Source organism: Amblyomma maculatum, chromosome 2, assembly GCF_055883805.1.
Source record: "Amblyomma maculatum isolate TAMU_Amacu chromosome 2, ASM5588380v1, whole genome shotgun sequence".
NCBI classification, from domain to species: Eukaryota; Metazoa; Arthropoda; class Arachnida; order Ixodida; family Ixodidae; genus Amblyomma; species Amblyomma maculatum.
The window spans coordinates 137604306-137627871 of record NC_139345.1 but is presented as its reverse complement, the minus strand read 5'-3'; the positions used below and the strand labels follow the sequence as shown (position 1 = coordinate 137627871).

Sequence of the window (23566 nt, the reverse complement as noted above, 5' to 3'; positions counted from 1 at the left end):
TGTCACGTAGGGGTGACAAGGTCGCTGTCGACAAATGGGGAGGCTTGAAATTCACTGGAATAAACTGTTTATTGAGCTGACTTCCGCCCGCAAAAGAATTAAGCGATTCGGCGGCGGTAATAACAGCAAACCTGCTCGCTGGTCGTTGAACAAAAAATGTCTATCGCACACGTCCATGCTCAATTTAAAGGCGGCTAAGAAACATCTAGATAAAGCCACGAACTGTTACTAGCACAACCTGGAACATTATAGAAACATACGCGAGTGGAGCTTCTCGGCGCATCTTACGCGACAAACAAAAAAATAAACAAAAGGAAAAAAAAGAAAGAAAGGAAGAAAGAAAGAATGGACGTTAACCTCTACAAATCAACCAAAGAAACAGATAAAGGTGCGTCTCACGATATCCAGTATGAAGAAACCTAATTCGCGTGCCAGAATCAGAATGATCAGGCCGCTTTCCGAGGCGGAAATAAAGGAATAGTAAGCAGACAGGTAGGAGAAATGAAAGAGGTGAGCGACAGGGAGAAATGACAGTTTAGGTAGGGCACGAGATGTTCATCACCTTTTTACGCTTTAGGAAGCTTGTCACGTGTAGCAATCTACACATCATAAAAGAAAACTCCTAGGACAGATTACATCTGACAAGGGACGCACGTTTTGTTAACGGCACGACTCTTAAAAGAACATGCGTCACCTTAAAATTATGCCTGCTTGTACAAAACACTTACGGTAGCAATATCAGTAACTATTTTCTAGTTTTGTATTGGTACTTGATATAGTGGGAACACCAATGCGTTAAATTCGGCAAACAAACAAAAAGGGTTCACACTAAACGGCGATTCGAGAAGCCATGCAGTATTTCTAACTTTTAGTATCTGCCAGAACTGCATGGTTTGCGAAATACCGCTATTATGAGTAATCATGAAATGACTCACGAGCTTTCTCGCAGGCACAGAAAAGATATTTTGCTTAAAAAGGACGTTGCTAATGCAAAGCCATTTTATACGTCCGTTGTTTTATATACAGATATACGTCAGCAGCTCATAAATTGTTTTTTAACTGAATCTCAAAACTAAAACTAACCAGAATACCTTAATTCGTCTCTTGTTGCACGCGTTAGTTCACAAGTACGCTTGCGCTGGGTCATTTCAGCCTTCATTTCAGCTGTTTTGCGGTTTGTTGCGGGGTATTTAATGAGTATGAGTAGTGTGGTTTCTATTGGTGGCGGCTCGCTGCCTCAGCATAGTTCATTCTTTGATTCCTTACCAAAAGAAAAAAAGTTTTCTCAACTGATCCCATGAACCTCCTCAATATTATTTTTGGTATTGCCACCTTAAACATTCATTGGTATCTTCTAGTTCTCAAACAGCTCTGCTATACAGTCGTGCACACAGTGGCGGGAACGGTCAAAGCTTCCGTGGAGTTAAAAAATATATATTGTTGCGTACTTAGTACGTAACAATATATACATACAATTTTTACATGAAATATATACATAGAGGTCATAACAATATATAGGTACAATAAAATTTGTTACTTACCTAGTACATGACAAAGCGTTTATTCTCAGTAGGGTTAACTGAGAGTCCAAGGTTCACCAGCTTCCACTCTTCCTTTTCCTTCCATCGCTTTCTCCCCCCTCTTCGCTTCCGAACCTTAGCACGTCACACTTCCCCACTCGCTGACGAAGCCCCCCGGGCGAGTTAGACAGGCTTCCTGGGATGAAAAGTTTTGAGCCGAGCAACATCGACCATTTGCGTCTTCCGTGAGCATCGCCCGTTTAGAGTGCGGCGTGATATCAGATAGTTCAAGTCAGTCTTACACTCCAAGATACCAAAAGGGCCAGTATAGTGGTTCAGGAGCTTCTGAGATAACCCACGATTGCGCAGCAGCATTCACAGCTACACTAAATCTCCAGGTGCATAGCATACACGCGAGCGTCGGTTGTCATAACGGTTCTTTGAGCGAGCCTGTGTCAATAATGCGGAGACGAGCTAGGCGGTGAACTTCTACAGCTTAACAAAGAGTAGCGGCGATAGAAGGGTGTGTTAGAAAGTGAAAGGTAGGAGGGTATCCAGACAGCTGCGGAAAATGCAAGCCTTGAGGAGGTAGACGTGGAGGTCTCATGTTGCACGGTATTATAAGCGTATGTGATGAAGGGGAGGATGTCATCCCAGTTGTTACGGTGAGAATTTACGTACATTTCTCACATTGTGGTAAGTGTGCGGTCGGTGCATTCAACGAGGGCGTTCGTTTGGGGATGGTACAGCGATGAAATGACGAAGGTCACACGCATAGAGGTGAAGAAGTTCTTCAATAACATCAGCTGTAAACCTCTGTCCACAGTCACTGATTAGAACTCGAGGGGGACCATGTCGAAGAACAAGAAACCACAGAAGAAATTTGGACACCTTGGAAGCCGTGGCAGACGACACTGCAGCTATCTCAGGGTATCCGGTGAGGTTGGCGACACACGCAATGGTCCATCGGTTACCATGTAAAGACCGTGGAAAAGGACCCAAGAGGTCAATGCCCACCTGCTCGAAAGGTGCGGTCAGAGGTGAAACAGGTTGCAGCGGCCCCGGCAAACGTAATTTAGGGAGCTTGAAACGCTGGCACAGCACACAACTAACTACATAGCTTTCAATGGCTTGACGCATTTTTTTTAGAAAAATCTTTCCTGTGTCGTGTGAAGGGTCCAGGCGAAACCCAAGTGGCCAGAAGTGGCATCGTCTCGCATCGTTTGAAAAAAAGATATACGGAGGTTTTCAGGAACGACGAGAAGAAAACGCGCCCGTCCGAGGAGAATCTTCCGCTTGTAAAGTACGCCATCACGAAAACATAAATTGACATCCGGTGAATAAGGAGCACCTTGAAGAGCCTTCGCAAGCTCATACAGTTTTGCTGTTCATTCCGAAAGTGGTGAAAGCAAGGAAACGTCAGTGTTACAGGCACGAGGTAGTCTTCAAACATTTCGCCATCGCAACCAGTATTCGGGAGCGGCAAGCGCTAGTGACAGCCAGCGTCGATGTGTTGACGGTCGCTCTTTTACTTCACAGTGAATTTGAACTCTTAGAGGCGCAATGCCTATTTCGCGAGACGGCCTTAGGGACCACGAAGGTTTACATGCCAACACCGTGATTGATGGTCGATGACGATGGTAAAATAGTTTCCATAGAGAAAGGAACAAAATATTTGTACAGCAAAAACAACTGCAAGACACTCCTGTTCAGTCGCAGTGTAATTGCCTTCAGATTTTCTCAGGGAATGTCTGGCATAAGCTATTACATGTTGAGAGTCAGCGTGGCGCTGTATGAGCACGGCACGAATGCCGACACCATTAGGGTTGGTAAGAAATTCGATTGGAGCACAAGGGAAGCTGTGGCGCAGCGCAGGGCCCGACGTCCGAAGAAATTTCAGTTGGGGGAGGGCAGTTACAGACATCAGTTAAGTTTATTGCTGTATCTTTGTGTTAAAGGCATATAAGAGGATAGGCGATGTCAGCGCACTTGGGGATAAAACGGCGCAAATTAGAACATAGTCCTCAAAGCTCCGAAGTTATTCACTGATTTCGGTGCTGTGAAGCTTGTAAAAGACTCAATCTAAGGATCCGGCAGAATACCATCGTTATCAACCAAGCGGCCAAGGACACGCGTCTGACTTTCGCCGAAATGGCATTTCTTCGAGTTGAGTACGCGGTCGCTTCTTTCAGTGCAGTCAAGAACGATGCGAGGCAGCTGTTATGCTCGTGAGATGTCTTGCCGAATATCACCACATCCTCCAAATAGTAAAAACAAGTTTGCCCTTTTAGTCTGGACAGCATGGTGTCCATAAAACGTTCAAATGTTGCAGGCGCATTGCACAATCCAAAGGGTACTACGTTAAACTCATAAATACCGTCGGGTGGCACAAATTCTGCCTTTTCTTTGTCGGCCGGGTGCACTGGTACCTGCAGTAGCCTGATCTCAAATCAACCCAGCAGATGTATGAAGCTGCGTGACGGCAGTCGATGGCATCGTCGATGCGTGTAAAATGGCACACGTCTTTTTCTGTCGCAATATTAAGTCGACAATACTCAAAACGGACTCTCAATGTATGGTATTTCTTTTTAACCAGGATACCAGGAGCCGCCCAAGCATTTGAAGATTCCTGAATGAGGCCGCGTTGAAGCATGTCACGAACTTGTTCTTCGCTTAGCAGACTCTCGGTTGGTGTGACACGGTAAGGCTTCTGTCTGATCGAGCAAGCACGTCCAGCGTCAATCGCATGATGGACACGTGAAGTTGGAATCGCTGGCAGCTGGTCACGGGAAAAAACGAAAGCGGATACATGCTTGGAAAGTAGCTCAATCAAAATTCGGCGCTAGGTTGTGGACAGAAACGGGTTATTCATGGCCTGAACTTGAGACTCTGAAAGGGGGTGTGCATTCTTTTCATGAGCACGGGTACCTATGTTACCACAGAAATCGACAACACGACCTCAAAATGGGCGAGTTTCATGGCAATGGGTAATACGGTTGGCTCGTCCGAATATTTCACTGTCTACAACGAGGCCTGGCATCTAGTCACTGAATTGATTCAACGGGCAACTAAGGCAGTCTTTCAGCAGTTGATCGCAGTAGTTTCAACTACGGCCTCAAGATCATCGCCTGAGTTTCTAAATTATACAACCAGGTTGAACTCAGCAGACATCACAGGCACAACTGTGTCCTCCGATACAGAAAACGCTCCCAAAACAGAGGACGGACCGTCCGCAAGAAGTGGCATCAACATTGTGTCTAGTGAAATGTTCTCAGTTCGGCAGTCTAAAGTTGCACCACATGTTGCAAGAAGTCTAAGCCAAGAATTAGATCATGTGTAGAACGAGACAACACTGTTAATTCTGAGCGAAACGCTTGACCACGCATAACATCGTTCGCACAGCACAATCCAAGTGGCACCAAACATTCACTGCCAACACTACGAATTGCGACCGCTTGATTCACTCCGAACATCACTGACAGCTAAGCTCATAACAGACACGGTTGCCCCAGTATCCAGCTACGCCATAGTGACAAAAGCATCACTGAGTACTTCAAGTCGGTTCTTCAACATAAACACAGGAAGAGATATTGACAAGTCTGACTCTGCAGTGGCCTCACCTTCATCGGCCACGCAGCCTACTTTCCCGGAGGTAGAGAATGGGGCTGAGATGATGGTGAGCGTCACTGGCGCTAAGGTGGTGGCGCCATACTGCAGTCAGAAGCAGGCGAGGCATTGTGCAACTGTGTTGGGTTGTATTTGTAGCCATCCCAAGTAGATGAAGGCGTTGGGGGAATAATTTCAGTGTCGAACCAATAAAAAGCATTAGGCCAGGGGCGGTAGTCTTACGGCCGCATGCCCCGTCGACGCCAGTCGCGAGAGATATGTTCGATCATTCTCCAGTTGTAGCACAGAGGCGACGGGTGCCACCGTTCAGCAGTAAAGTGAGTACAAACTTGATCAGGTCGGGAATTGTAGTCAGGTTTGAGTTGCTGTGAACGCCTCCACCTGTGACGGTGGTCCTTCGGCCCAAGCGCTGCTGGGAAGAGAGTGTCATACTGTCGGTTGTTGTCGAAGTTGGGTGCAGTGCCAGTTAGAGTCCAAGAAGCAGATGAGATCAGGGTCTCTGACTGTAGTGCAACTTTCATATTGGCCTTCATCTCGGAAGAGAGATTCCTGGTTTCGATGAAGTTTTTCTCGGAGATCCAGCGTATGCAGTCAGTCATTGAATCGGGAGCACCAACATCTACACTTGCCACAGAAATTAGATTAACCAGCCAGGCAACAGTAAGAAGAGTTTAGACGATGTTTTTGATCAGGAATGTATATAAACCTTCAGCGATGCCTTTCACCACACACGCACCTTTATTTTCTTCAGACATTTGGAGGTTCAACACTTTCAAAACTTTCGTCATGTATGCGGTATATGTCTTACTTGGGCTTGCAGGAGAAACGTTTGCTCTGCACGTTACTACTTTGCATCTCCACCGCCGAATCACTTTGTGAAGAACCTTTGTGAGTGGAGAGAAACTGAGGAAAAACGAAGATGGAAAACTATGTTTGCAGAAAGAAGAAGAGGAGAATGTGGAGGGTAACTCGAGGAGCGCGAGGGATGAGAAGAGAACAGGCGAGCAGCGGAGCTTGTCGGTTGTCCAGGGAGCTAAAGCGAAGCATGTTCTGTCAGGCCTGACCTGGGTATCCAGACCTGGGGCCTGCCTGCCGCATCCTGTCCAGGTCCTCCTCCTGTCCCCGCTAACAGGACCTGGGTGTACAGTAGCTACAGCTCATCGCCGCTGCTGCGACGACAGCTCTTCACTGGCACGGGCGTTCGGCGCCGTGCTGGAGCCATGCACGTCGGGGAGACCTGACGCATCGGCCTTGGCACTAATATCTCACGCTATTCTCTACCCACCACTTACACGGACATACTCCAGCACTACCGACTCCAAAGGTGCACATATCCCCCCGCATGCCGCGATCAAACAAGACGTGAGGCCGTCCAATGGCGCAAACTACAAACTGGCAGCTTCCCCCACCCCCTCTTATACAGCAGGATCTTTCCGGATCAGATAGTCCCCATGTGCAAACACTGCTCAACTCCGGCCACAGTCATACACATGGTGTGGACTTGTACACATTACAACACGGACAACTCAAACACCCCAGAGACGTGGGAGTCTCTCCTGTGTACTTCCGAGCCAGCAGACCAACGCTGGCTTATCCAGCGCGCGGTGGAGGCCGCGGCATCCAAAAGGATCCCCGCCGACATCCTCTAAGTCAGCGCAGCCGGTCCTTTGACTAGTCCCCTGTTTTGGGGCGCAATAAAAGAGTTCACCACCACCTTGGAACGGCAACCCGAGGCCTCGTGCCTCCACCGGGGCCCGTCCGGCGGCCTAGCCTTCCGCTTGGGGCTATCGAGGCCCAACGTCAGCGACCCTGCAAAGCTGGGACCACCCGGAGCGTCTGCACCGACTTTCCTAGTTTCCGAGCAATCTGGTGACTCTTGACAATTTGTGTTTAGTCTTCATCCTACTTGTTTCTTATACTCTCGTCCCGCCCATGTGTATAGATTAAATTATTCGTCGCTAACTTGATCGGTTTGGTCATGTATTTCTACTAGCGTCTCTGAATAAGCCACAGAAGGAGTAGGAAAGTAGATCTGAAGACAGAACCTCACAATTTTATCGTCGGCGACAGCTCCAGGCCGGCCAAGCAGAATTTTCCCGCGACTAGAAATCGGAGAAAAATGAGTGCAGCAGAGTTGTTCGCGGTAGGGGAATGTTTAGGTTTGCAGGGAGTAGATGTGCACGAATGGGTTGAGAAAGAATTGCAAAAGGCAAGGGAAGAGAGAGCTGCAGAATGCGAAGAGAGAGCTGCAGAACGTGAAGCGAAAGCTGCAGAACATGAAAGAGCAAAGCAGCGCTTAGGCAAGAAAGCCAGAATTTGCAGCTACGAGTGCAACTTCCGGAATTGGCAAGGAACGTTCATAATGCTGGGGGTGCTCAGCACGGTACTGTACCGGCTCCGGCTTGCCCACTTAGTCCTCAAGGATTGATTCCATAATTTAATGACACAAGTGACGATTTGGGCGCGTACTTGAAGCGTTTTGAACAAGTCGCCGTTGGCCTGGGCTGGCCGAAAGAGAACTGGGCCACGGAGTTTAGCCTGTGCCTCGGCGAGACGCTCTCAGAGTCTTTGGATGACTGTATCCTGAGGACTCAGTGAATTACGAGGTAGCGTAACTTGTCTAACTTCGAAGATTGCGTTTCACGGCTGAGGGCTACAGAGACGTTTCGTGGAAGCAAGCCGTAAGATGGCGAGACAGCTTCCCAGTATGCCATAAGGCTGTTAAGTTTTTTTTTTGACCACTGGGTTTTGATGCAAGGACAAGTCCGCACATTTAAAGTGGTTCTGGACATGATAGTGGCTAAGCAGTTTTTAAACAGCTGCCACAATCGTTTAGTTTTCTTTTTGCGGGAACGTGATTGCAAAACGATGGACGAGGTTGCCGAGGCCGCCGATCACTTTCTGTAGGCTCAACGACAGAATAACCTCGCGGTTTTTAAAAATAGAGTTGAGCAGAATTCAGGCAAATCTAAGGACGCAGCACTAAAACCAAAGACACAAATTCACTGCTTCATCTGCCAGAAGATCCCACATAGGTGCATATACATACTGCATATTATGTCGCAAATAATGGCATGAAATTCAGTTGTGTCGACGCAGAAGTTAAACGACTGGGAAATATATGCTTGCTGCACGTCCCCTTGAGATTCCTGCCCTGGTCGACAGCAGGAAAGAACATGCCTGGATGTTCGAGGTGAAGATTCGGCTGATAGCCCAAATCCAATGAATACCAGCATGCCGGTGGAGCATGGAGAAGTGTTCGGACAAGCAGTGTCAGTGCATCGCGACACTGGATTTAATAGCATGATGGTGCGTCAGGCTCTGGTGCCCGGGGCTGGCAACACGGGTGGGCGAGGATCCTTACGTTTAGCGGATGATTCTAACATCGAAGCGCCTGAGACGGAAGATGATCAGGTCCCCATACTTCACAGACAAGGCAATTGCTAGGTGCCTGCCTATGGCTTTGTATGACATAATTATAGGCAACGTTCCTGGTGCAAGCGCCCCATTCGCCGGCGTTCCAACTGTTTTGACGTTCCAGAGAAGCATACATGACAGTGATGATGGGTCCAGTGCTTCTTTCCCAGATCTGGCAACAAAAGTTCCTGAGATTGGTTTGGCTGCCACTCAAACCACGCTCCAAATATCTCGGCCGGTTTTGGGGAAGAAGCAAGAAGATGACGCCAGTTTAGACGTGTGTCGTCGCACATTGAAGAAACCCTATCCCGGAAAAGGGCAGACGGTGTACACCTTCCATCTCATTGACGGCATTTTGTACCAGACACATCAACATTGTCCTGGAAAAACAATCGAAGAAGTGATCGTTCCGAAGGTTTTGCGCAATCAGGTCCTCGCACAGGCACAAGAAAGTGCACTTGCCGGCCACCAGGATGTTAGGAAAACTACAGCGAGAGTACCTAGTCACTTTTCTGGCCAGGGGTGCAAGCTGTCATTAAGATGTTTGTGAGGTCATGCGATGCATGTCAGAGGACTGCCCCGAAAAGAAAGCTGAAGAACGCTTCATTAGGATGCATTCCTATTATCTCCCCACCACTTGAGCGGGTGGCTGCGGACATTATCGGGCCGTTGACACCCACCTCATCTAGAGGCAATCGGTACATCCTTACTTTAGTGGACTTTGCCACATGGTTTCCTGATGCTGTAGCCCTACCCGCCATCGACTAAGCCGTTGTGGCTGAGGGTTCGTTGGAAATCTTCTCCGGGATTGGATTCCCGCTGGAGGTCCTTTGCATTCGGGCCTCATGTTTCCCGTCTACCCTAGTGCAGGAAGTGAACGATGTGCTAGCTATCAAGCACTTAAGTTCAACACCGTACCAACCTATAGGAAGTGGGTTGGTAGACCGGTTTATTTACACTTTCAAGAATATGCTGCGAAAGTTGTTTCAAGAATATTCGATGTCAGGGGATCGTTACCTGGCCTCGCTGCTTTTTGCGTACAGAGAAGCACCACAGGCTTGTCTGGGCTTTTGTCCATTTGAACTAATATATGACCGTCAAGTCCGAGGGCTAGTTACCATTTTAAAAGAGCTCTGGACGGCTGAGAAGCTATCTGTCACCGTCAGAACAACATATGGTTATGTCCTTGACTTGAGGGAGCTTTTAGAAGAAACGCTGCAGCTTGCACAGCAGAATTTGATGCAGGCCAATAGGTCACAAAAGATGTACTATGATAGGCGTACGTCATGTAGAAAGTTGAAGGTGGGAGTTCAAGCTCTGATTCTCCTACCCGCATCTAATGCCAAGCCCATTATGCACTGGAAAAGTGCTTTTGTGGTTACTGATGTGTGCAGCAGTGATGTGTCCAGCAGTGTTGTGTTGTGCGGTCCCCAAAACAGTGCATCAGTATCATGTCCCCAAGTTTTTTTCTTCGAAAAAAAACTGCTCAATGGCGGTGCATATTTCTGAAGAACCTGTGTGAGTGGAGAGAAACTGAGGAACGACGAAGAAGGAAATCACGTGTGGAGAAAGAAAAATGAAGAGAACGTGGAGAGTGGCTCGAGGAGCGCGAGGCACGAGGAGAAGAGAACATGCGAGCAGCGGAGCTATTCGGTTGTCCACGGAGCTCGGGTGGTGCGTGTTAAGGTCTGCCTGGCCCATCTAGTCCTGGTCCTCCTCCTGTCGCGGGTAATCGGACCTGGATGTACAGTAGCTGCTGCTCATCGCTGCTGCTGTAACGGCAGCTCTTCACTGGCACGGGCGTTCGGCGCCGTGCTGGACCCAGGCACGTCGGGGAGACCTGACGCCTCGGCTGTGGTACGGCAACACGAGGCCTTGTGCCTCCAGTGGGCCCCGTCCGATGGCCTAGCCTTCCGCTGGGCCTACCGAGGCCCTACGTCAGCGACCCTGCCAAGCTGTGACCACCCGGAGCGTCTGCACCGACTTTCCTACTTTTCCAATAACCTGGTGACTCTTGACAATTTGTGTTTAGTCTTCGCACTACTTGTTTGTTATACAACCGTCCCGTCCATGTGTCTAGATAAGATTATTTGTCGCTAACTTGGTCGGTCGGGCCATGTATTTCGATTGGTGTCCTTAAATAAGCCACAGAAGAAGGTGGCAAGCACGTCTGCAGAAAATAACCTCACACACATCTTTAGTTCTACCATAAAACATTCCAGATAGTCAGTGCGTCTTCATGGTTGTCCAACTTGATTAGTGCGGTGATTTCCAATACAATACAACATTACCTAGTTTCACAGTGCGTCTTGCCTTATAGCAGTAAGGGACAAGAAGTGGAAGCTGTGACAGATTTTCTCTTCTTGGGCTCCAAGATTACCCGGGAAGAAGATTGCAGCCTTGAAATTAGGAGACGCCTGCTTCTGGGAAAGACAGCCATGGCTAGCCTCGACCGCCTAGTAAAAAGCAGAGACATTAGTCTGCCAACCAAGATCCGTATAACTCGTGCTATGGTCTTTCTATTTGTAATGTATGGATGCATGAGTTGGACTGTGAAGAAGGATGACCGCCGAAGAATTGACGCGTTTGAATTATGGTGCTGGCGGAGATTCGTAAGAGTTCCTTGGACTGCCAGAAGATCAAATCAGTCGATGTGGTCGACCATAAACCCTGAATACTCATTGGAGGGTCAAATTCTAAAGTTAAAGCTCAGCTACTTTGGTTATCTGATGAGAATTGAGCAGTCGCTGGAGAAAGCTTTGATGTTGGGAAAGGTTGAGGGTCACCGGAGAAGAAGTAGGCAGCGAACGCGATGGTTAGATGGCATCATCGAGGCGCAGCAGATGAAGTTATGTTGTGTTAGGAAGATAGTGAGAGACCGGAAAGCGTGGCGTGATATGTTCCATAGGGTCACGTAGAGTCGGACACGACTGAACTACTGAACTGAACTGAATTTAAATCCATTGTACAGCCTCACCTACTCTTAATGTGTGAGCCACTCATCAATATGCCCGCCGGGGTGGCGCAGTGGTTACGGCGCTCGACTACTGTTCCCAAGGACGCGGGATCGAATCCCGGCCTCGGCGGCAGCTTTTCGATGGAGGCGAAAAGCAAGGCGCTCGTGTGCTGTGCGTTGTCAGTGCACGTTAAAGAACCCCAGGTGGTCGAAATTTCCGGAGTCCTCCACTACGGCGTCTCTCATAGCCTGAGTTGCTTTGGGACGTTAAACCCCACAAACCAAACCAAACTCATCAATATCTTCGTCAGATTTCCCAGTGAGCGTCCGGGGCTCGCGATGATGCTGCTATTTGCACACCGCTAGGGGCGTTCTCTGGGCGTTACCTTATTGAGCCATATCCAAGAGAGCGGTGGTAAGCCAGCGAGTCGGCGGCTGCGTCGAAGGTCGGAGGGGTCCGTCTTGGGCTAACTCCCACGTTCCGCCAAACTGCTGCGTAGTGAGTACGTGACAAGGCGTTTATTTTCACTTGTGGAAACCGAGAGTCCAAGGCTCACTAACTTCCGCTTCTTCCTTTTTCTTTCACCTATTTCTTCTCCTCTTCAATTCCGAAACTTAGCAGGTGAAAATATTTTAAAGGTCTTATTTTTTCATGCGCTCGCTCCTCATCGGTAAGTCTTACGTAGGAAACCATCCGGGGGAGATTTTAAATTATTTGCGAGACAAGTTTGGAAAATTGCAAAATACACTCCTGATCATAATAAATATATTATAGAAGTTCTACGCTTACGATTTGTAGCGCAATATCGCTCCTGAAGTTAATCCGGCACGTATGGGTAATTTGGAGCTCAAAGAGTAGGTTTAATTTTTTCGAAATATATAACAAGACCTACAAGCCTAGCAAAGCAGAATTTTCGAATATGACAATAGGTATATTACTAGTGTAAAGTATCTAAAGAACACATTCAACATCCCTTTGTAAATTTTTTTGTCACCTTTACTTGATATGATAGCCTTCATTTCTGCTAATCGGATTGCGCAGAACCAATTAGGCAATACTAGCTCGTATACTCGCATATGTAGGCGGTATCTACTGCACCAAAGCTGCTTCCACGCTATGATAGTTGACATCGTTGAGAGCCCTAACTGTAAGATCACCTCCGCTACTTCATATTGAACACAATGCAGTCCGCGAGATATTTGCAATATTTCATTCAAAAAATGAAGTTGTTTCCTGCAGCGCGGACCTGTGATAGTTTTGCTTCGTTCGTTGCGACATTTTGTGTTAAATAGTAGTTTGGATAGCTGATAACAAGCGTCCAATATGAACTATTGTCCCTAAAAAATGCAAGCTTTGTTGTCATTTGATATACATCGCGCTGAAATCACTCGCAGTCATTCGCGGCTGGATTTCACTTTCTGCCCAAAATTATCACATGTCAAGAATATATGATTTTCGAGCTCGACACCATTCATTTCGCGAAGGCAGTTTGTTGAGTTGTAGTCGTTTCACCCACGGCATGTTTTCTGATTGAGTCACCATTTAATCTCAACCTTCCTAGTATTGAAAGCTTTCGTCATTGAACTTGCACCACCCACAAGATTTGGTACCTGGAATGCGTAGTTCCTTTAACTGCAATGTAAGAACAAACCCCGTCGAAATCTCTCAGTGATATATATTTATGAAACATTGAGACGAGTACCCGAACCACCAGTCAATACTCACAATTTTTGATGTTGATGATGCAAATTTGATAATGGGAAAGGTTGAGGGTCACCGGAGAAGGAGTAGGCAGCGAACGCGATGATTAGATGGCATCCTCAAGGCGCTGCAGATGACATTATGTGATGTTAAGAAGATAGTGAGAGACCGGAAAGCGTGGCATGATATGGTCCATAGGGTCACGAACAGTCGGACACGACTGAACGACTGAACTGAACTGTACTGAACTAAGTATTTAGGAATAAAAAGTGGGTTCATGCAAATATGAGGACAACACAGTTCTTTATTTTCTAAGAAGTGTTTACACCAAGCCCAAGGTTGGCATGCATGATGATAGTTCTTGGTTGTACGCTCAGTTCTGTGTTCGAACATTTTCTCTTTTAGGAATGAGTGTGTGAACAGACCAAATTTTGCACGTATTCAAGTAACAAAACAGTCCAATACGGCATCAGGTAAGTGTAACGTCTGAAACATTTTTTAGCGCACATTTAAGCATGTAGTCAACATTGTTGCACCACAATGAAGAACAACTCTGTCGTAATCGAGAAAAGACGTGGCTATGAAATGGCTTTATTACCGACGTATAGGGCTTTAGACTATGATATGCATTCGTATCTCCCAATGCGTTTTCTTTTCGTCGTGCAATGAAACGGGGATGTAAGGCCGCGATGGTCTATTTGCAAACATCTCGGCGCGCAAGCCGGAGAAAGCGGCGCAGATTGAAGGGCTCAGTAGCCACCAGACGGAGGCGCGGCCGATTGCGCAATCCCGGCCACCGCGCTGGCCCTCGCCCTCATCGACATTGCCGAAAAGGCACGCTGGCCCACGCATTGCGGACCTGGTCCTACTCACCTCGTGTCATTGAGAAGGCCACGCGTGCTGACCATGGCTTCTACTAAATTCCATGTTTTTCTAACAAGCCGGAAGAAGGGAGCATAGCTTTGGCAGCGCTAAGCTGTTTCCGCTCCTACTCCTCGTCTCGAACATTCGGCGGCGGTTGAGAGCGCGCTGCGCGGCCATCTTTACTTGGCGAAGCTGAGATATCAGCAGCGACAGGCCCCGGCTTAGACGAAGTAGTCAAGGGAGCTACGAGCTCATGTTGCAGTTCGCGTGCAGCTCGTGGAGCTGCGCTTAGTTATTGTTCAGTCTCACTTGAGAATTGTAATCGCCTCTCTTTTGTACATAAGGATTCTGTACCTCACGTTTGTGTTTTATAAAGTTAAAGTTCGTCTTACAAATTCACGTTCATCGTCCTTCGTCTCAATGTTTGTGTAATCTGCACGTCGTCCGCCAAATCGACGAGCGCATTGGAGATGTGCAGAAGGAGAAAAGCAAACAACGAACATGAATTTTACAGATGACATATACCGATGGATACTCCTACGAGCCCTACACTACACGTATCGGCTGGCGCGCGCTTTCTGCAATGATATCCCATTCTGCACTGTAGCATATATTTTCAGGTGCGTCTGGAAATACGTATGTACAGCTCGGCTGCAGTTCAGAGAATTGACTGCCCAGCGCTGTCTTTGTACATCACGGCACTAGGGAAAATACACTGTTCCAGCGGCAGCGCACAGTGTAAGCTCCATAGTATAACGCACGAAACTTTAAGCTCGCCCTCGTGTTCTCCCCCGTTCTGGTGCGAAGGTCGTCGGAGGCGCTTCGACAACGGGATGTAAAATCATATAATACCTAACAGAGTAAGGTGCATCTTTCGTATCTCCTTTTATTGACCCAAATTTTGTGTTTATTTCTACGTAAGCCGCTTTCTCTTTTGGGTCATCGTGGACTGTGAATAGAGTAAACCTCATTCACGGGCTCCTCTCGTAATATTGTTACGTGGTGGGATGACAAGCGATGGAACACGGCGACAAAACAAAAACAGAACGACGTGATGACATGACGACGAAATATGCTTTAATGACCAGCGGGCCTAGCGCGAGCGCTCCGCCCCGCGCCACTGCCCGCTTCGTCATCTTCGTAGCACTACCCGGGGCCACCGAGCGATCGTCCCGATCGTTTGCTAGAAATCCAGTGCATGAAGGGACGATTAACACAGACACAGGATCAGGACATGAAACGCTGGACACCACAATGAATGCGAAGATGTAATGAAGGCTTGCCCCGGAGCATCAGGTCCAATCTTCACCGTTTGCCGAAGGCTAAGGCTCATGGACACGCCGAACAGCTTGGGCGGGGGTGCTGCCTTCGTCGTAGGGTCGGTCGGGTCGGATTTGAGCTCTTCCTGGTCGTCATGTGTAGTGGTCAAGGCTGGGGACGGTGCTGGGGAGAGCGGCTGGTCGGGTCTGAGTACAAAGGGCTGGGGTAAAGCTGTATGGCGATCTCCACGGGCTCTTGGCCGATGGACCCGGCATACGGTTGGCTTCGACGGGGCAAAGCGAGGATGGGGATGAACCGCACCTCCAACCAAATGTTACGTGGTGGGATGACAAGCGATGGAACACGGCGACACAGCAAAAACAAAGCGACGTGATGACATGACGATGAAATATGCTTTAATGGCCAGCGGGCATAGCGCGAGAGCTCCGCCCCGCGCCACTGCCCGCTTCGTCATCTTCGTAGCAATATGTTCGTCCACTACCCCGAAATCTGACGATGCAGCGCTACAGCCATCTCCTCAGACTAAGTGCAAAGAAGTTAACTTCCAACAGGTGTATACTTATATTCTCTTTAATCACCTCATGCCGCCGATTAAGGTCTCACGTCAAAACTTTTATGCTCCGAACTACCTTCTCTCCAGCTGCATAATGCCGATTTAGGACAAATATAGCTGAGAACATTGGACAGGAGGCCGGGAAGCAAGGCCACAACGAATGGCGAGACATATGTGGCGAAGTGTAAGGTCACCTGGTACATATTTCTTGCAAAAACAGGGTGGCGCTGGCGCGTGATGTACACTTGAATTGGGTTAAAGTAAGAATGGTTTTAGATTAACTGTTTATCTTAGGTGCGCGGCAAAACCTTGTTTCATTTTGTCACAACATTACAATTTGTCGCCAAAAAACTCGTCCCAAAAGTTGCATTGCCCAGACAGCGATTCTATGGTGTGCTTCCAGTCGAAAACTTCAAGTGTTTTAGTATTAAAATAAATTCCTTATGAACATATTTCTTCGGAAACAGACTTACACAGATACGTGAAATTGAGGTCATAAGTAAAATGAGGCAGGGGAATAAATGAATCTAGGTTTCGCGCCTTCGCCTTTCTGGACCTCAAGTGGAAAGATAAGAAGGGTGGAAAAGGTATAGTAACAAACAGATGACGAGGTTGAACGTAGATAAAAAGTTGAAAACGAGCTGGTTAATACGAAAATTCTGATCACGAGAATTTCTTCACATCAGTTAAATGCATCGCAAGGCGGAAAATACGGCTTCGTGTTTCGGTGCGCTCCTTCTATTACCGTCGAGCAGAAAGTCGTCCAATAGTCACGCAGAATTTCAAAAACGGTAGTGAATCGCGTAAAGTCGCACATCCGTCGAAAAAGGCAATACGTGAAATAATTTGTGAACTTTTTCTACTGCAGTCATTTACAAATCAACGCCTCCGCACATACTTTTCCTAAGGTTTCAAGAGTGGCATGCAAATATTTGGTTACACAATAACTTGATATTGTCGGACATGCGCTGCAGGAGTATCAACCCTTATTCAAAAACAAGATGTCAGCGATGTACCGAAGCCTCTGTACCTTTCGTGAATGCCAGTTAGCATTTTTACATGAATTCCAGTTGTTTAGAATTATATCACGACGCGTTTTATGCAGGCTTCAAGTGTTTGTTGGCATCTCTGCATTTTCTGCAGGCTCAATAGCCATTGATAGAGGCACACAATCGGAAATTTTAAACTCATGCAAATGATTTTAATCTACATCGTACGTTCGGAAGGGGACGTTTTAGTTTATCATAGGCAGACGAGCGGGCCCAAAAAAGTCAGCGTGCGCGATCGCTTTCGTTTTTATCATTAATAACTTTTGTTTCCGTAAAGCATCTGTACTGGCTCATCCGACATCACAGCTCGCTGAAAACCTTAACATAGAGCACGGCTCTTAAAAACATTCTGGCATCCTTTGTCTATGTGCGCTGTCTGGATTTATATGTCAAAAGAATTTCACTGCCGATTAATAAATGGCATTACATCTGATTATGTACAGCACTTTGTTATCATGGCTACCTTTCAAACTAAACTGTCACATGGAATTAAATCTAGAGCCTCCATAACGCTACTACAATGAATACTTCTTTTTCTCTGTTTCATTTGCAAATAATGCCTGTCTCGTAATTTTTACGGTGAGAACCAAGGCACAAAAGGGTAAACGTTACAGCTAGCTTTCCAAGCCCTGATGACTAGTGTTGTCCGCCGACCGGGCTCGGCAAATGCCTCGATGATACGGCTTCGTAGACTAAGTGCTCACCTTGCTTGAAGACATCTCACCTTTTCTGAACAAAAGTCAAACTTCTCTCTTTCCTCTGGAGTTCAGATATAGGAATTTCGCTAACAACAAAGTAATAAGTGGAAGCATCGTCTGTTCATCTCATTTGCTATTGCCTTTCATCATAATCATCATCATCATCAGCCTGACTATACCCACTGCAGGACAAAGACCTCTCCCATATTTCTCCAATTAGCCCGGTTCTGTGCTAGCTGCATCCACTTGACCCCTGCGAACTTCTTAACCTTATCCGCCTACCTAACTTTCTACCGTCCCCTGCTACGCTTTCCTTCCCTTAGAATCCAGTTTGTTACCCTAAGCGACCATCGGCTATCCTCTCTTCGCAGTACATGACCTGCCTATGTCCATTTCTTCTTCTTAATTTCCGCTAGAATACCAGTAACTTGAGTTATTTCTCTGACCCATTCTGCACGCTTCCTATCTCATAATGTTACCCCTATCATTTTTCGTTCCATAGCCCTCTGGGTTGTCCTGAACTTAAGTAGAACTCTCCTCTAGTAGAGTAGTGAAAAACACACGTGCTGCAGAAGGTGTTTATAACGTTGTCCTTTATTTACGTCATTTTTTTAGCTTTCCTGCAGAGACTTTCCCAGCGCTTGAAGCCTCATACCGACCCGTTGAATGTCTGCGGACACGGCCTTCACGAAGTCAACACGACTGTTGGAATCCTCGAAAGCATAAGTTTCCATGGATTTGCCAAAGATCTTTGTCATGATCTCAAGGGCCTTCTCGTTTGCTTTTTGCTTGGCCTCTTTTGCTGCTGCCTTCAAGCGATCTTTCGCCTCCTTGTAGGCATTCTTCACTGCGCCCTTGACCTTTGCTGTGGCGTTCTTTACTGCTGACTTGGTCTTCTCCCAGAGCGCCCGGACGAAGTACTCATCCGTCTGGAGATAAACAAAGAAGATAATCAGAGTGGAGCCCATTATAATCTAATAATTCATGAGTGGATCCCCGGTTACCGTACATTTGCAAACTCGTCAAGAACGCGTAAGGTATCCAATTTTTTTAAATATGAGTGGTGAGAAAGCTATGCTAATCTGGAACATATAACGCCTTTTGTTCTGTGTTTAGTGGAGTAAATATTCGTGTTCATTATATACGATAATATTGCAGTGACGCAGCTACTGTATAAGCTCATCCGAAATCCACATTTTTACACTGTTAAGATGTGTATTTTATAGTGCATCTTTCATCGTGCAAGAGGTTTGAAGTAAAGATTCAGCTATGGAGGTTAAACGGCCCATTGAAAAACGCAGCATAGGCAGGCACATTTCAAGAACGTAATGACGTACTGAACCTATCTAAAATATTAAAGTGGCTACATAGGTGGTTCCAGAGGTTCCTCGGCTTTTTTTCTTCAAGTGCTTTTTTGTTCGCTATTCATTTTCCGGCTCATTCTCGTCAGCATTATTTAAAGGTTAAGCTCGTGCCTGCCCGAAAACTTCATGCACGCTAAACCAGGCTGGAGGCTATGCAGATGTCACACCTCACATTTTATCACTGACAAGCCAGCAAAATCTGCCATTATTCCTCCTTTCGCATGCACTGCCATCATCGTTTCAGAAATGAGTGCCTCATTATTTTTTTTTAACAATTACGCAGCGGCATTAATGAACTCAAGCGCTTTTCTCAAAGCATTATACAGTGAAGTCACGCTTTCATCTACCTTCAAAAAGGAGAAAAATGGCTATGCACAGACTGCAAGTTTTCTATTATTAGAAAGTAATGCATATATTTTCGCTAAGGACAGCTAAGGCACCCAACCAATGGCCTTCACACACAGTGATTGGCTATCCAGTGCAACTACGGCTATGGATAACCACAGCCTTGCTTCTTTACCCTGAACTTGGTCAAACCACATATGTTGTCAGCAACAGCAAGGAATATGACATGCTCATTAATATACTAAGGACTCATTTGAACGTGATCATTGCGGAATAGCTACCTTTTCAACACAAATTTGTTTCATGCCATGCTAATTATGATTCTTGCTCATATGGTTTCCTAGATAACAAAGCTCCTAATATCGTTTCGTAAAACGTTTTAGCGAAAGCTACACTGAGCTAGGTTTTCAAGCCGTCGGCGTGGCACCGTGGCACGGATTGCCGTACGGCGTATGCTCCGCGGCGCGTCGCGCCGTCGCCTAAAAACTGTCACCTGTTTTAGACCAAGAGTGCCCGAAGAGGAAAACGAGGATGAAGAAAACGAACTATAAAAATAAGAGAAAAAACAAAGAATAAATGAAGGAGGAAAAGAAGAAAAAAACGAAGAGGACCAATAACTGAATAGTTGGCAGAGGCGAACGACAATAGCGAGTTGCTAGGACAGAAAGTTCGCTCGAACGTTGTGACGGCGGTGTGCCCCGGAGTTTGACATAGAAACGATGTCATACCCCTTGAAGTCTTCAACACTCGAATGAGAATGGGCAATATCGAGAGTTAAAGGGTGATTATACGTGAAGTGATAATAAAGCTGAAATCATAAAGTAAACTACTATACGCAAACGCCATGGTTTTGCTATGAAGCCTAACCTAAGCTTAGCCATGCAGATTGCTTTCGCGTAAGTCAAGGTTTAACCACAAGCTAAACCACATCTTTTTTTTTTCAGATCTTTTAATCGGTCACAGTTATTATTCATGCCTACCTCTGCACTTAGGTCATCATCTTCAATCTGTCCAGCCACTTCACACAGGATCTCGCCCACGAGGATTGCCTCTTCGGCAGCAGATTTCACTTGGCTGTCGAACGCCGCATAAAGGGATGACTCTTCTTCAGAGATTGCCTGGGCCGAGGCTGCAATGAGATGGTTTGTAATAAAGATTTGTGCAAAATTATTTGGCAAGTTCGGTAATGATGCAAAATAGCACTAGCCAGGGACGCCACCTTTTTCTGTGACTTTTTTACGCTTCATATACATCTTAATATAACCGTTCCTACCAGTAAAATAAACAGTAGGTATCGTACAAAATGACAGTTAAAACGCCTCTTTAGCCTCTATGTCCTTAATGTGTATTTTTACACGGCAGCAATTATTGGTACTAGAAATCCTTAGCAACTACTCCAAATAAAATATTGTACGATTCTTCATGCCTTTTGATTTCTAAGCTTCTTAGTAACGCAGATTTTTTGGGGGAAGAAGTAAATTGCCTACATATAATCGGGCGGTAATTCTAGGTCCAAACGTTTTTATTCGCCTTTTGTTGATTATTTTATGACGACGTATGGTTACCAAAGTAACCGCCTTCATGTGGCATGTATCTGGATGATTCATGTTTTACAAAAACACTGTGGCCAACAATTCTTAGAATACTTCCATGAGTTTTAGAAACCTGGTGCATTTTTTTTATTCTTAATACAATATAATACCGCCATTTAGCACTGTGCAATCCATTAAATCGATGAGAGACCACACCATCCCTTTCCATTTCATCTTTTTTCTTTGTCTTGCATGAATGATTTGTTCACTAACTAAAATTAGGTTTTGTACACAGAACCATGTCTTACCAGTGATAGCCAAGAACCCGAAAATGCAAACAGCAAAAATCTCCTTCATGGTGACTGCGAAGAAAAGAATTAGGAGTTAAGTTTGTCATCGAATCGGCCGCAAATATAAGAAGCGCGCACTCATTATACACGATAAGCACAGTATCGGGCTGACAGAAGAGCACCACTTAGGCATATTCCTATTAGCAAGCCAATTGAACACCCAAACTACAGTGGCACTTTCGTAGAGTTGCGTGGAATAGTTATTTTAATGTTAACTTTGTATTTTGCACCGTTGCCTTCGTTCACGATGCTTTAGCCGTGGTTATAAATCGTTGCTATAAAATAATTTATATATTTCAAGAAACACCAATTGCATCAATGTCGGCTTTGTTTTGAAAATGAATAAAGCGAAGAAAACTTTTGCACACCTACTGTGTGCAAAGTTTGAAAATAAGGAAACTTTCTATACATGATGTATTTCTCGCTTTTGCACATTCCTGCCCCAGATATCGTCTGCCCCAGATATCGTTACACAATCCGCATACGCGACTGGCGTAGCATGCAAAATCAATTTACTTAGTGCAGAATCCTTTCAGCAATTATTATTATTTCTGCCCCAGATATCGTTACACACTCCGCACACGCGACTGGCGTAACATGCAAAATCAATTTAGTTAGTGCAGAATCCTTTCAGCAAATATTATTATTCCTGCCCCAGATATCGTTGCACAATCCGCATACGCGACTGCTGTAGCGTGCAGAATCAATTTACTTAGTGCAGAATCCTTTCAGCAATTATTATTATTCCTGCCCCAGATATCGTTACACAATCCGCACACGCGACTGGCGTAGCATGCAAAATCAATTTAGTTAGTGCAGAATCCGTTCAGCAATTACTATTAATCCTGCCCCAGATATCGTTACACAATACGCACACGCGACTAGCGTAGCATGCAAAATCAATTTACTTAGTGCAGAATCCTTTCAGCAATTATTATTATTCCTGCCCCAGATATCGTTACACAATCCGGATACGCGACTGGTGTAGCATGCAAAATCAATTTAGTTAGTGCAGAATCCTTTCAGCAATTATTATTATTCCTGCTCCAGATATCGTTGCACAATCCGCATACGCGACTGGTGTAGCATGCAAAATCAATTTACTTAGTGCAGAATCCTTTCAGCAATTATTATTATTCTTGCCCCAGATATCGTTACACAATCCGCATATGCGACTGGTGTAGCATGCAAAATCAATTTAGTTAGTGCAGAATCCTTTCAGAAATTATTATTATTCCTGCCCCAGATATCGTTACACAATCCGCATACGCGACTGGTGTAGCAAGAAAAATATACTTACTGAGGGTAGAATCCTTTCAGCAACTGAATAAGGCACTCTTGGGAGTCAGTCAGGTTCCAACGCAGACTTCACAAGGTATTTTATAGGCAGCCAGTTAATAGGTAGGATGGTTTCGAGAATGCGATAAGGTAAGATTATATGAGTGCACAAAACGTTTCTAATGAATCCGTTGGAAGCCATAGATAAAACCTGTCTGGGTAACCTCTTCACCTTTCTATATAGCATGAATGTCGATTGTATGATATTTCACACAGTGTGCAATCTAGGTAACAAAAGCAAAGGAGGAATGCGTTTAACTTATCTGCTGACCTCAATATCGCTACTTGGCCTCTTAATGTTACGGCGCGTGCTTCTGACAGTACAGGCTAGCGTCCTCAGAATTTTTGTGATATCTGCCAGCTAGCCAAGGTTTCAAGTACCAACGTAAAAAAAAAGAAACAAAATTCGCTTACTTGGCTATGGTGTAATGTCTTCGATATCTAACATTGTAAACGATCAGCGCAAAGTACGAAAGATAACGATTGTTATCGTGTTTGCCTACGAAAAATATTGCATAATTCGAAAAGGGTCTAGCTGGCACTCCGAGAGCTATTTGCTATACACCTATTCTAAGATGTCACCCGTGGAAGGTACTTGAAGTTACTGATAAACGTAGCTCAGGTGGTTTAACTGACATCCTCTGGTAGATTATCTAGAGAGTGTAAAATACGCGCAACGTATGTCTCCCATCTCAAGCTCATGATTAGTGTTGGGTGGAGTGATACTTTTGCATCAAAGTTCGGCTTCACTTACCCTCAAAACCTGCAATAAACACCACAGCATTAATTTGGCTGTTTCACAGCGTAGGTCTCTTAAACTGTTTCTACCGTCCCAGCTTTTCTGGCGTACAGAGTGTGTGAGAGGAAAAAAAACCCAAAGGTCAGCCAAATAGAACCCTCATGGGCCTCCTTAACGCGACCGTCATCTGGGCTTCCACTCAAGCCTGATTCAGTCGATGCCTTTTTTCTC

The 23566-nt window shown here is 45.9% G+C and overlaps 1 protein-coding gene across 1 annotated transcript; it reads right to left on the bottom strand.

Moving 5' to 3' along the window:
* Positions 1-18242: 18242 nt before the first annotated feature.
* LOC146200026 (uncharacterized) lies at positions 18243-22656 on the bottom strand. Its single transcript, XM_084595322.1, has 4 exons — positions 22559-22656; positions 21217-21270; positions 20357-20505; positions 18243-18596 (listed from the first exon to the last, which is right to left on the bottom strand). The coding sequence occupies exons 2-4, from the start codon at positions 21263-21265 to the stop codon at positions 18279-18281; spliced, it is 516 nt and encodes a 171-aa protein (XP_084451448.1). The 5' UTR covers positions 21266-21270; positions 22559-22656; the 3' UTR covers positions 18243-18278.
* Between the last annotated feature and the right edge of the window lie 910 nt (positions 22657-23566).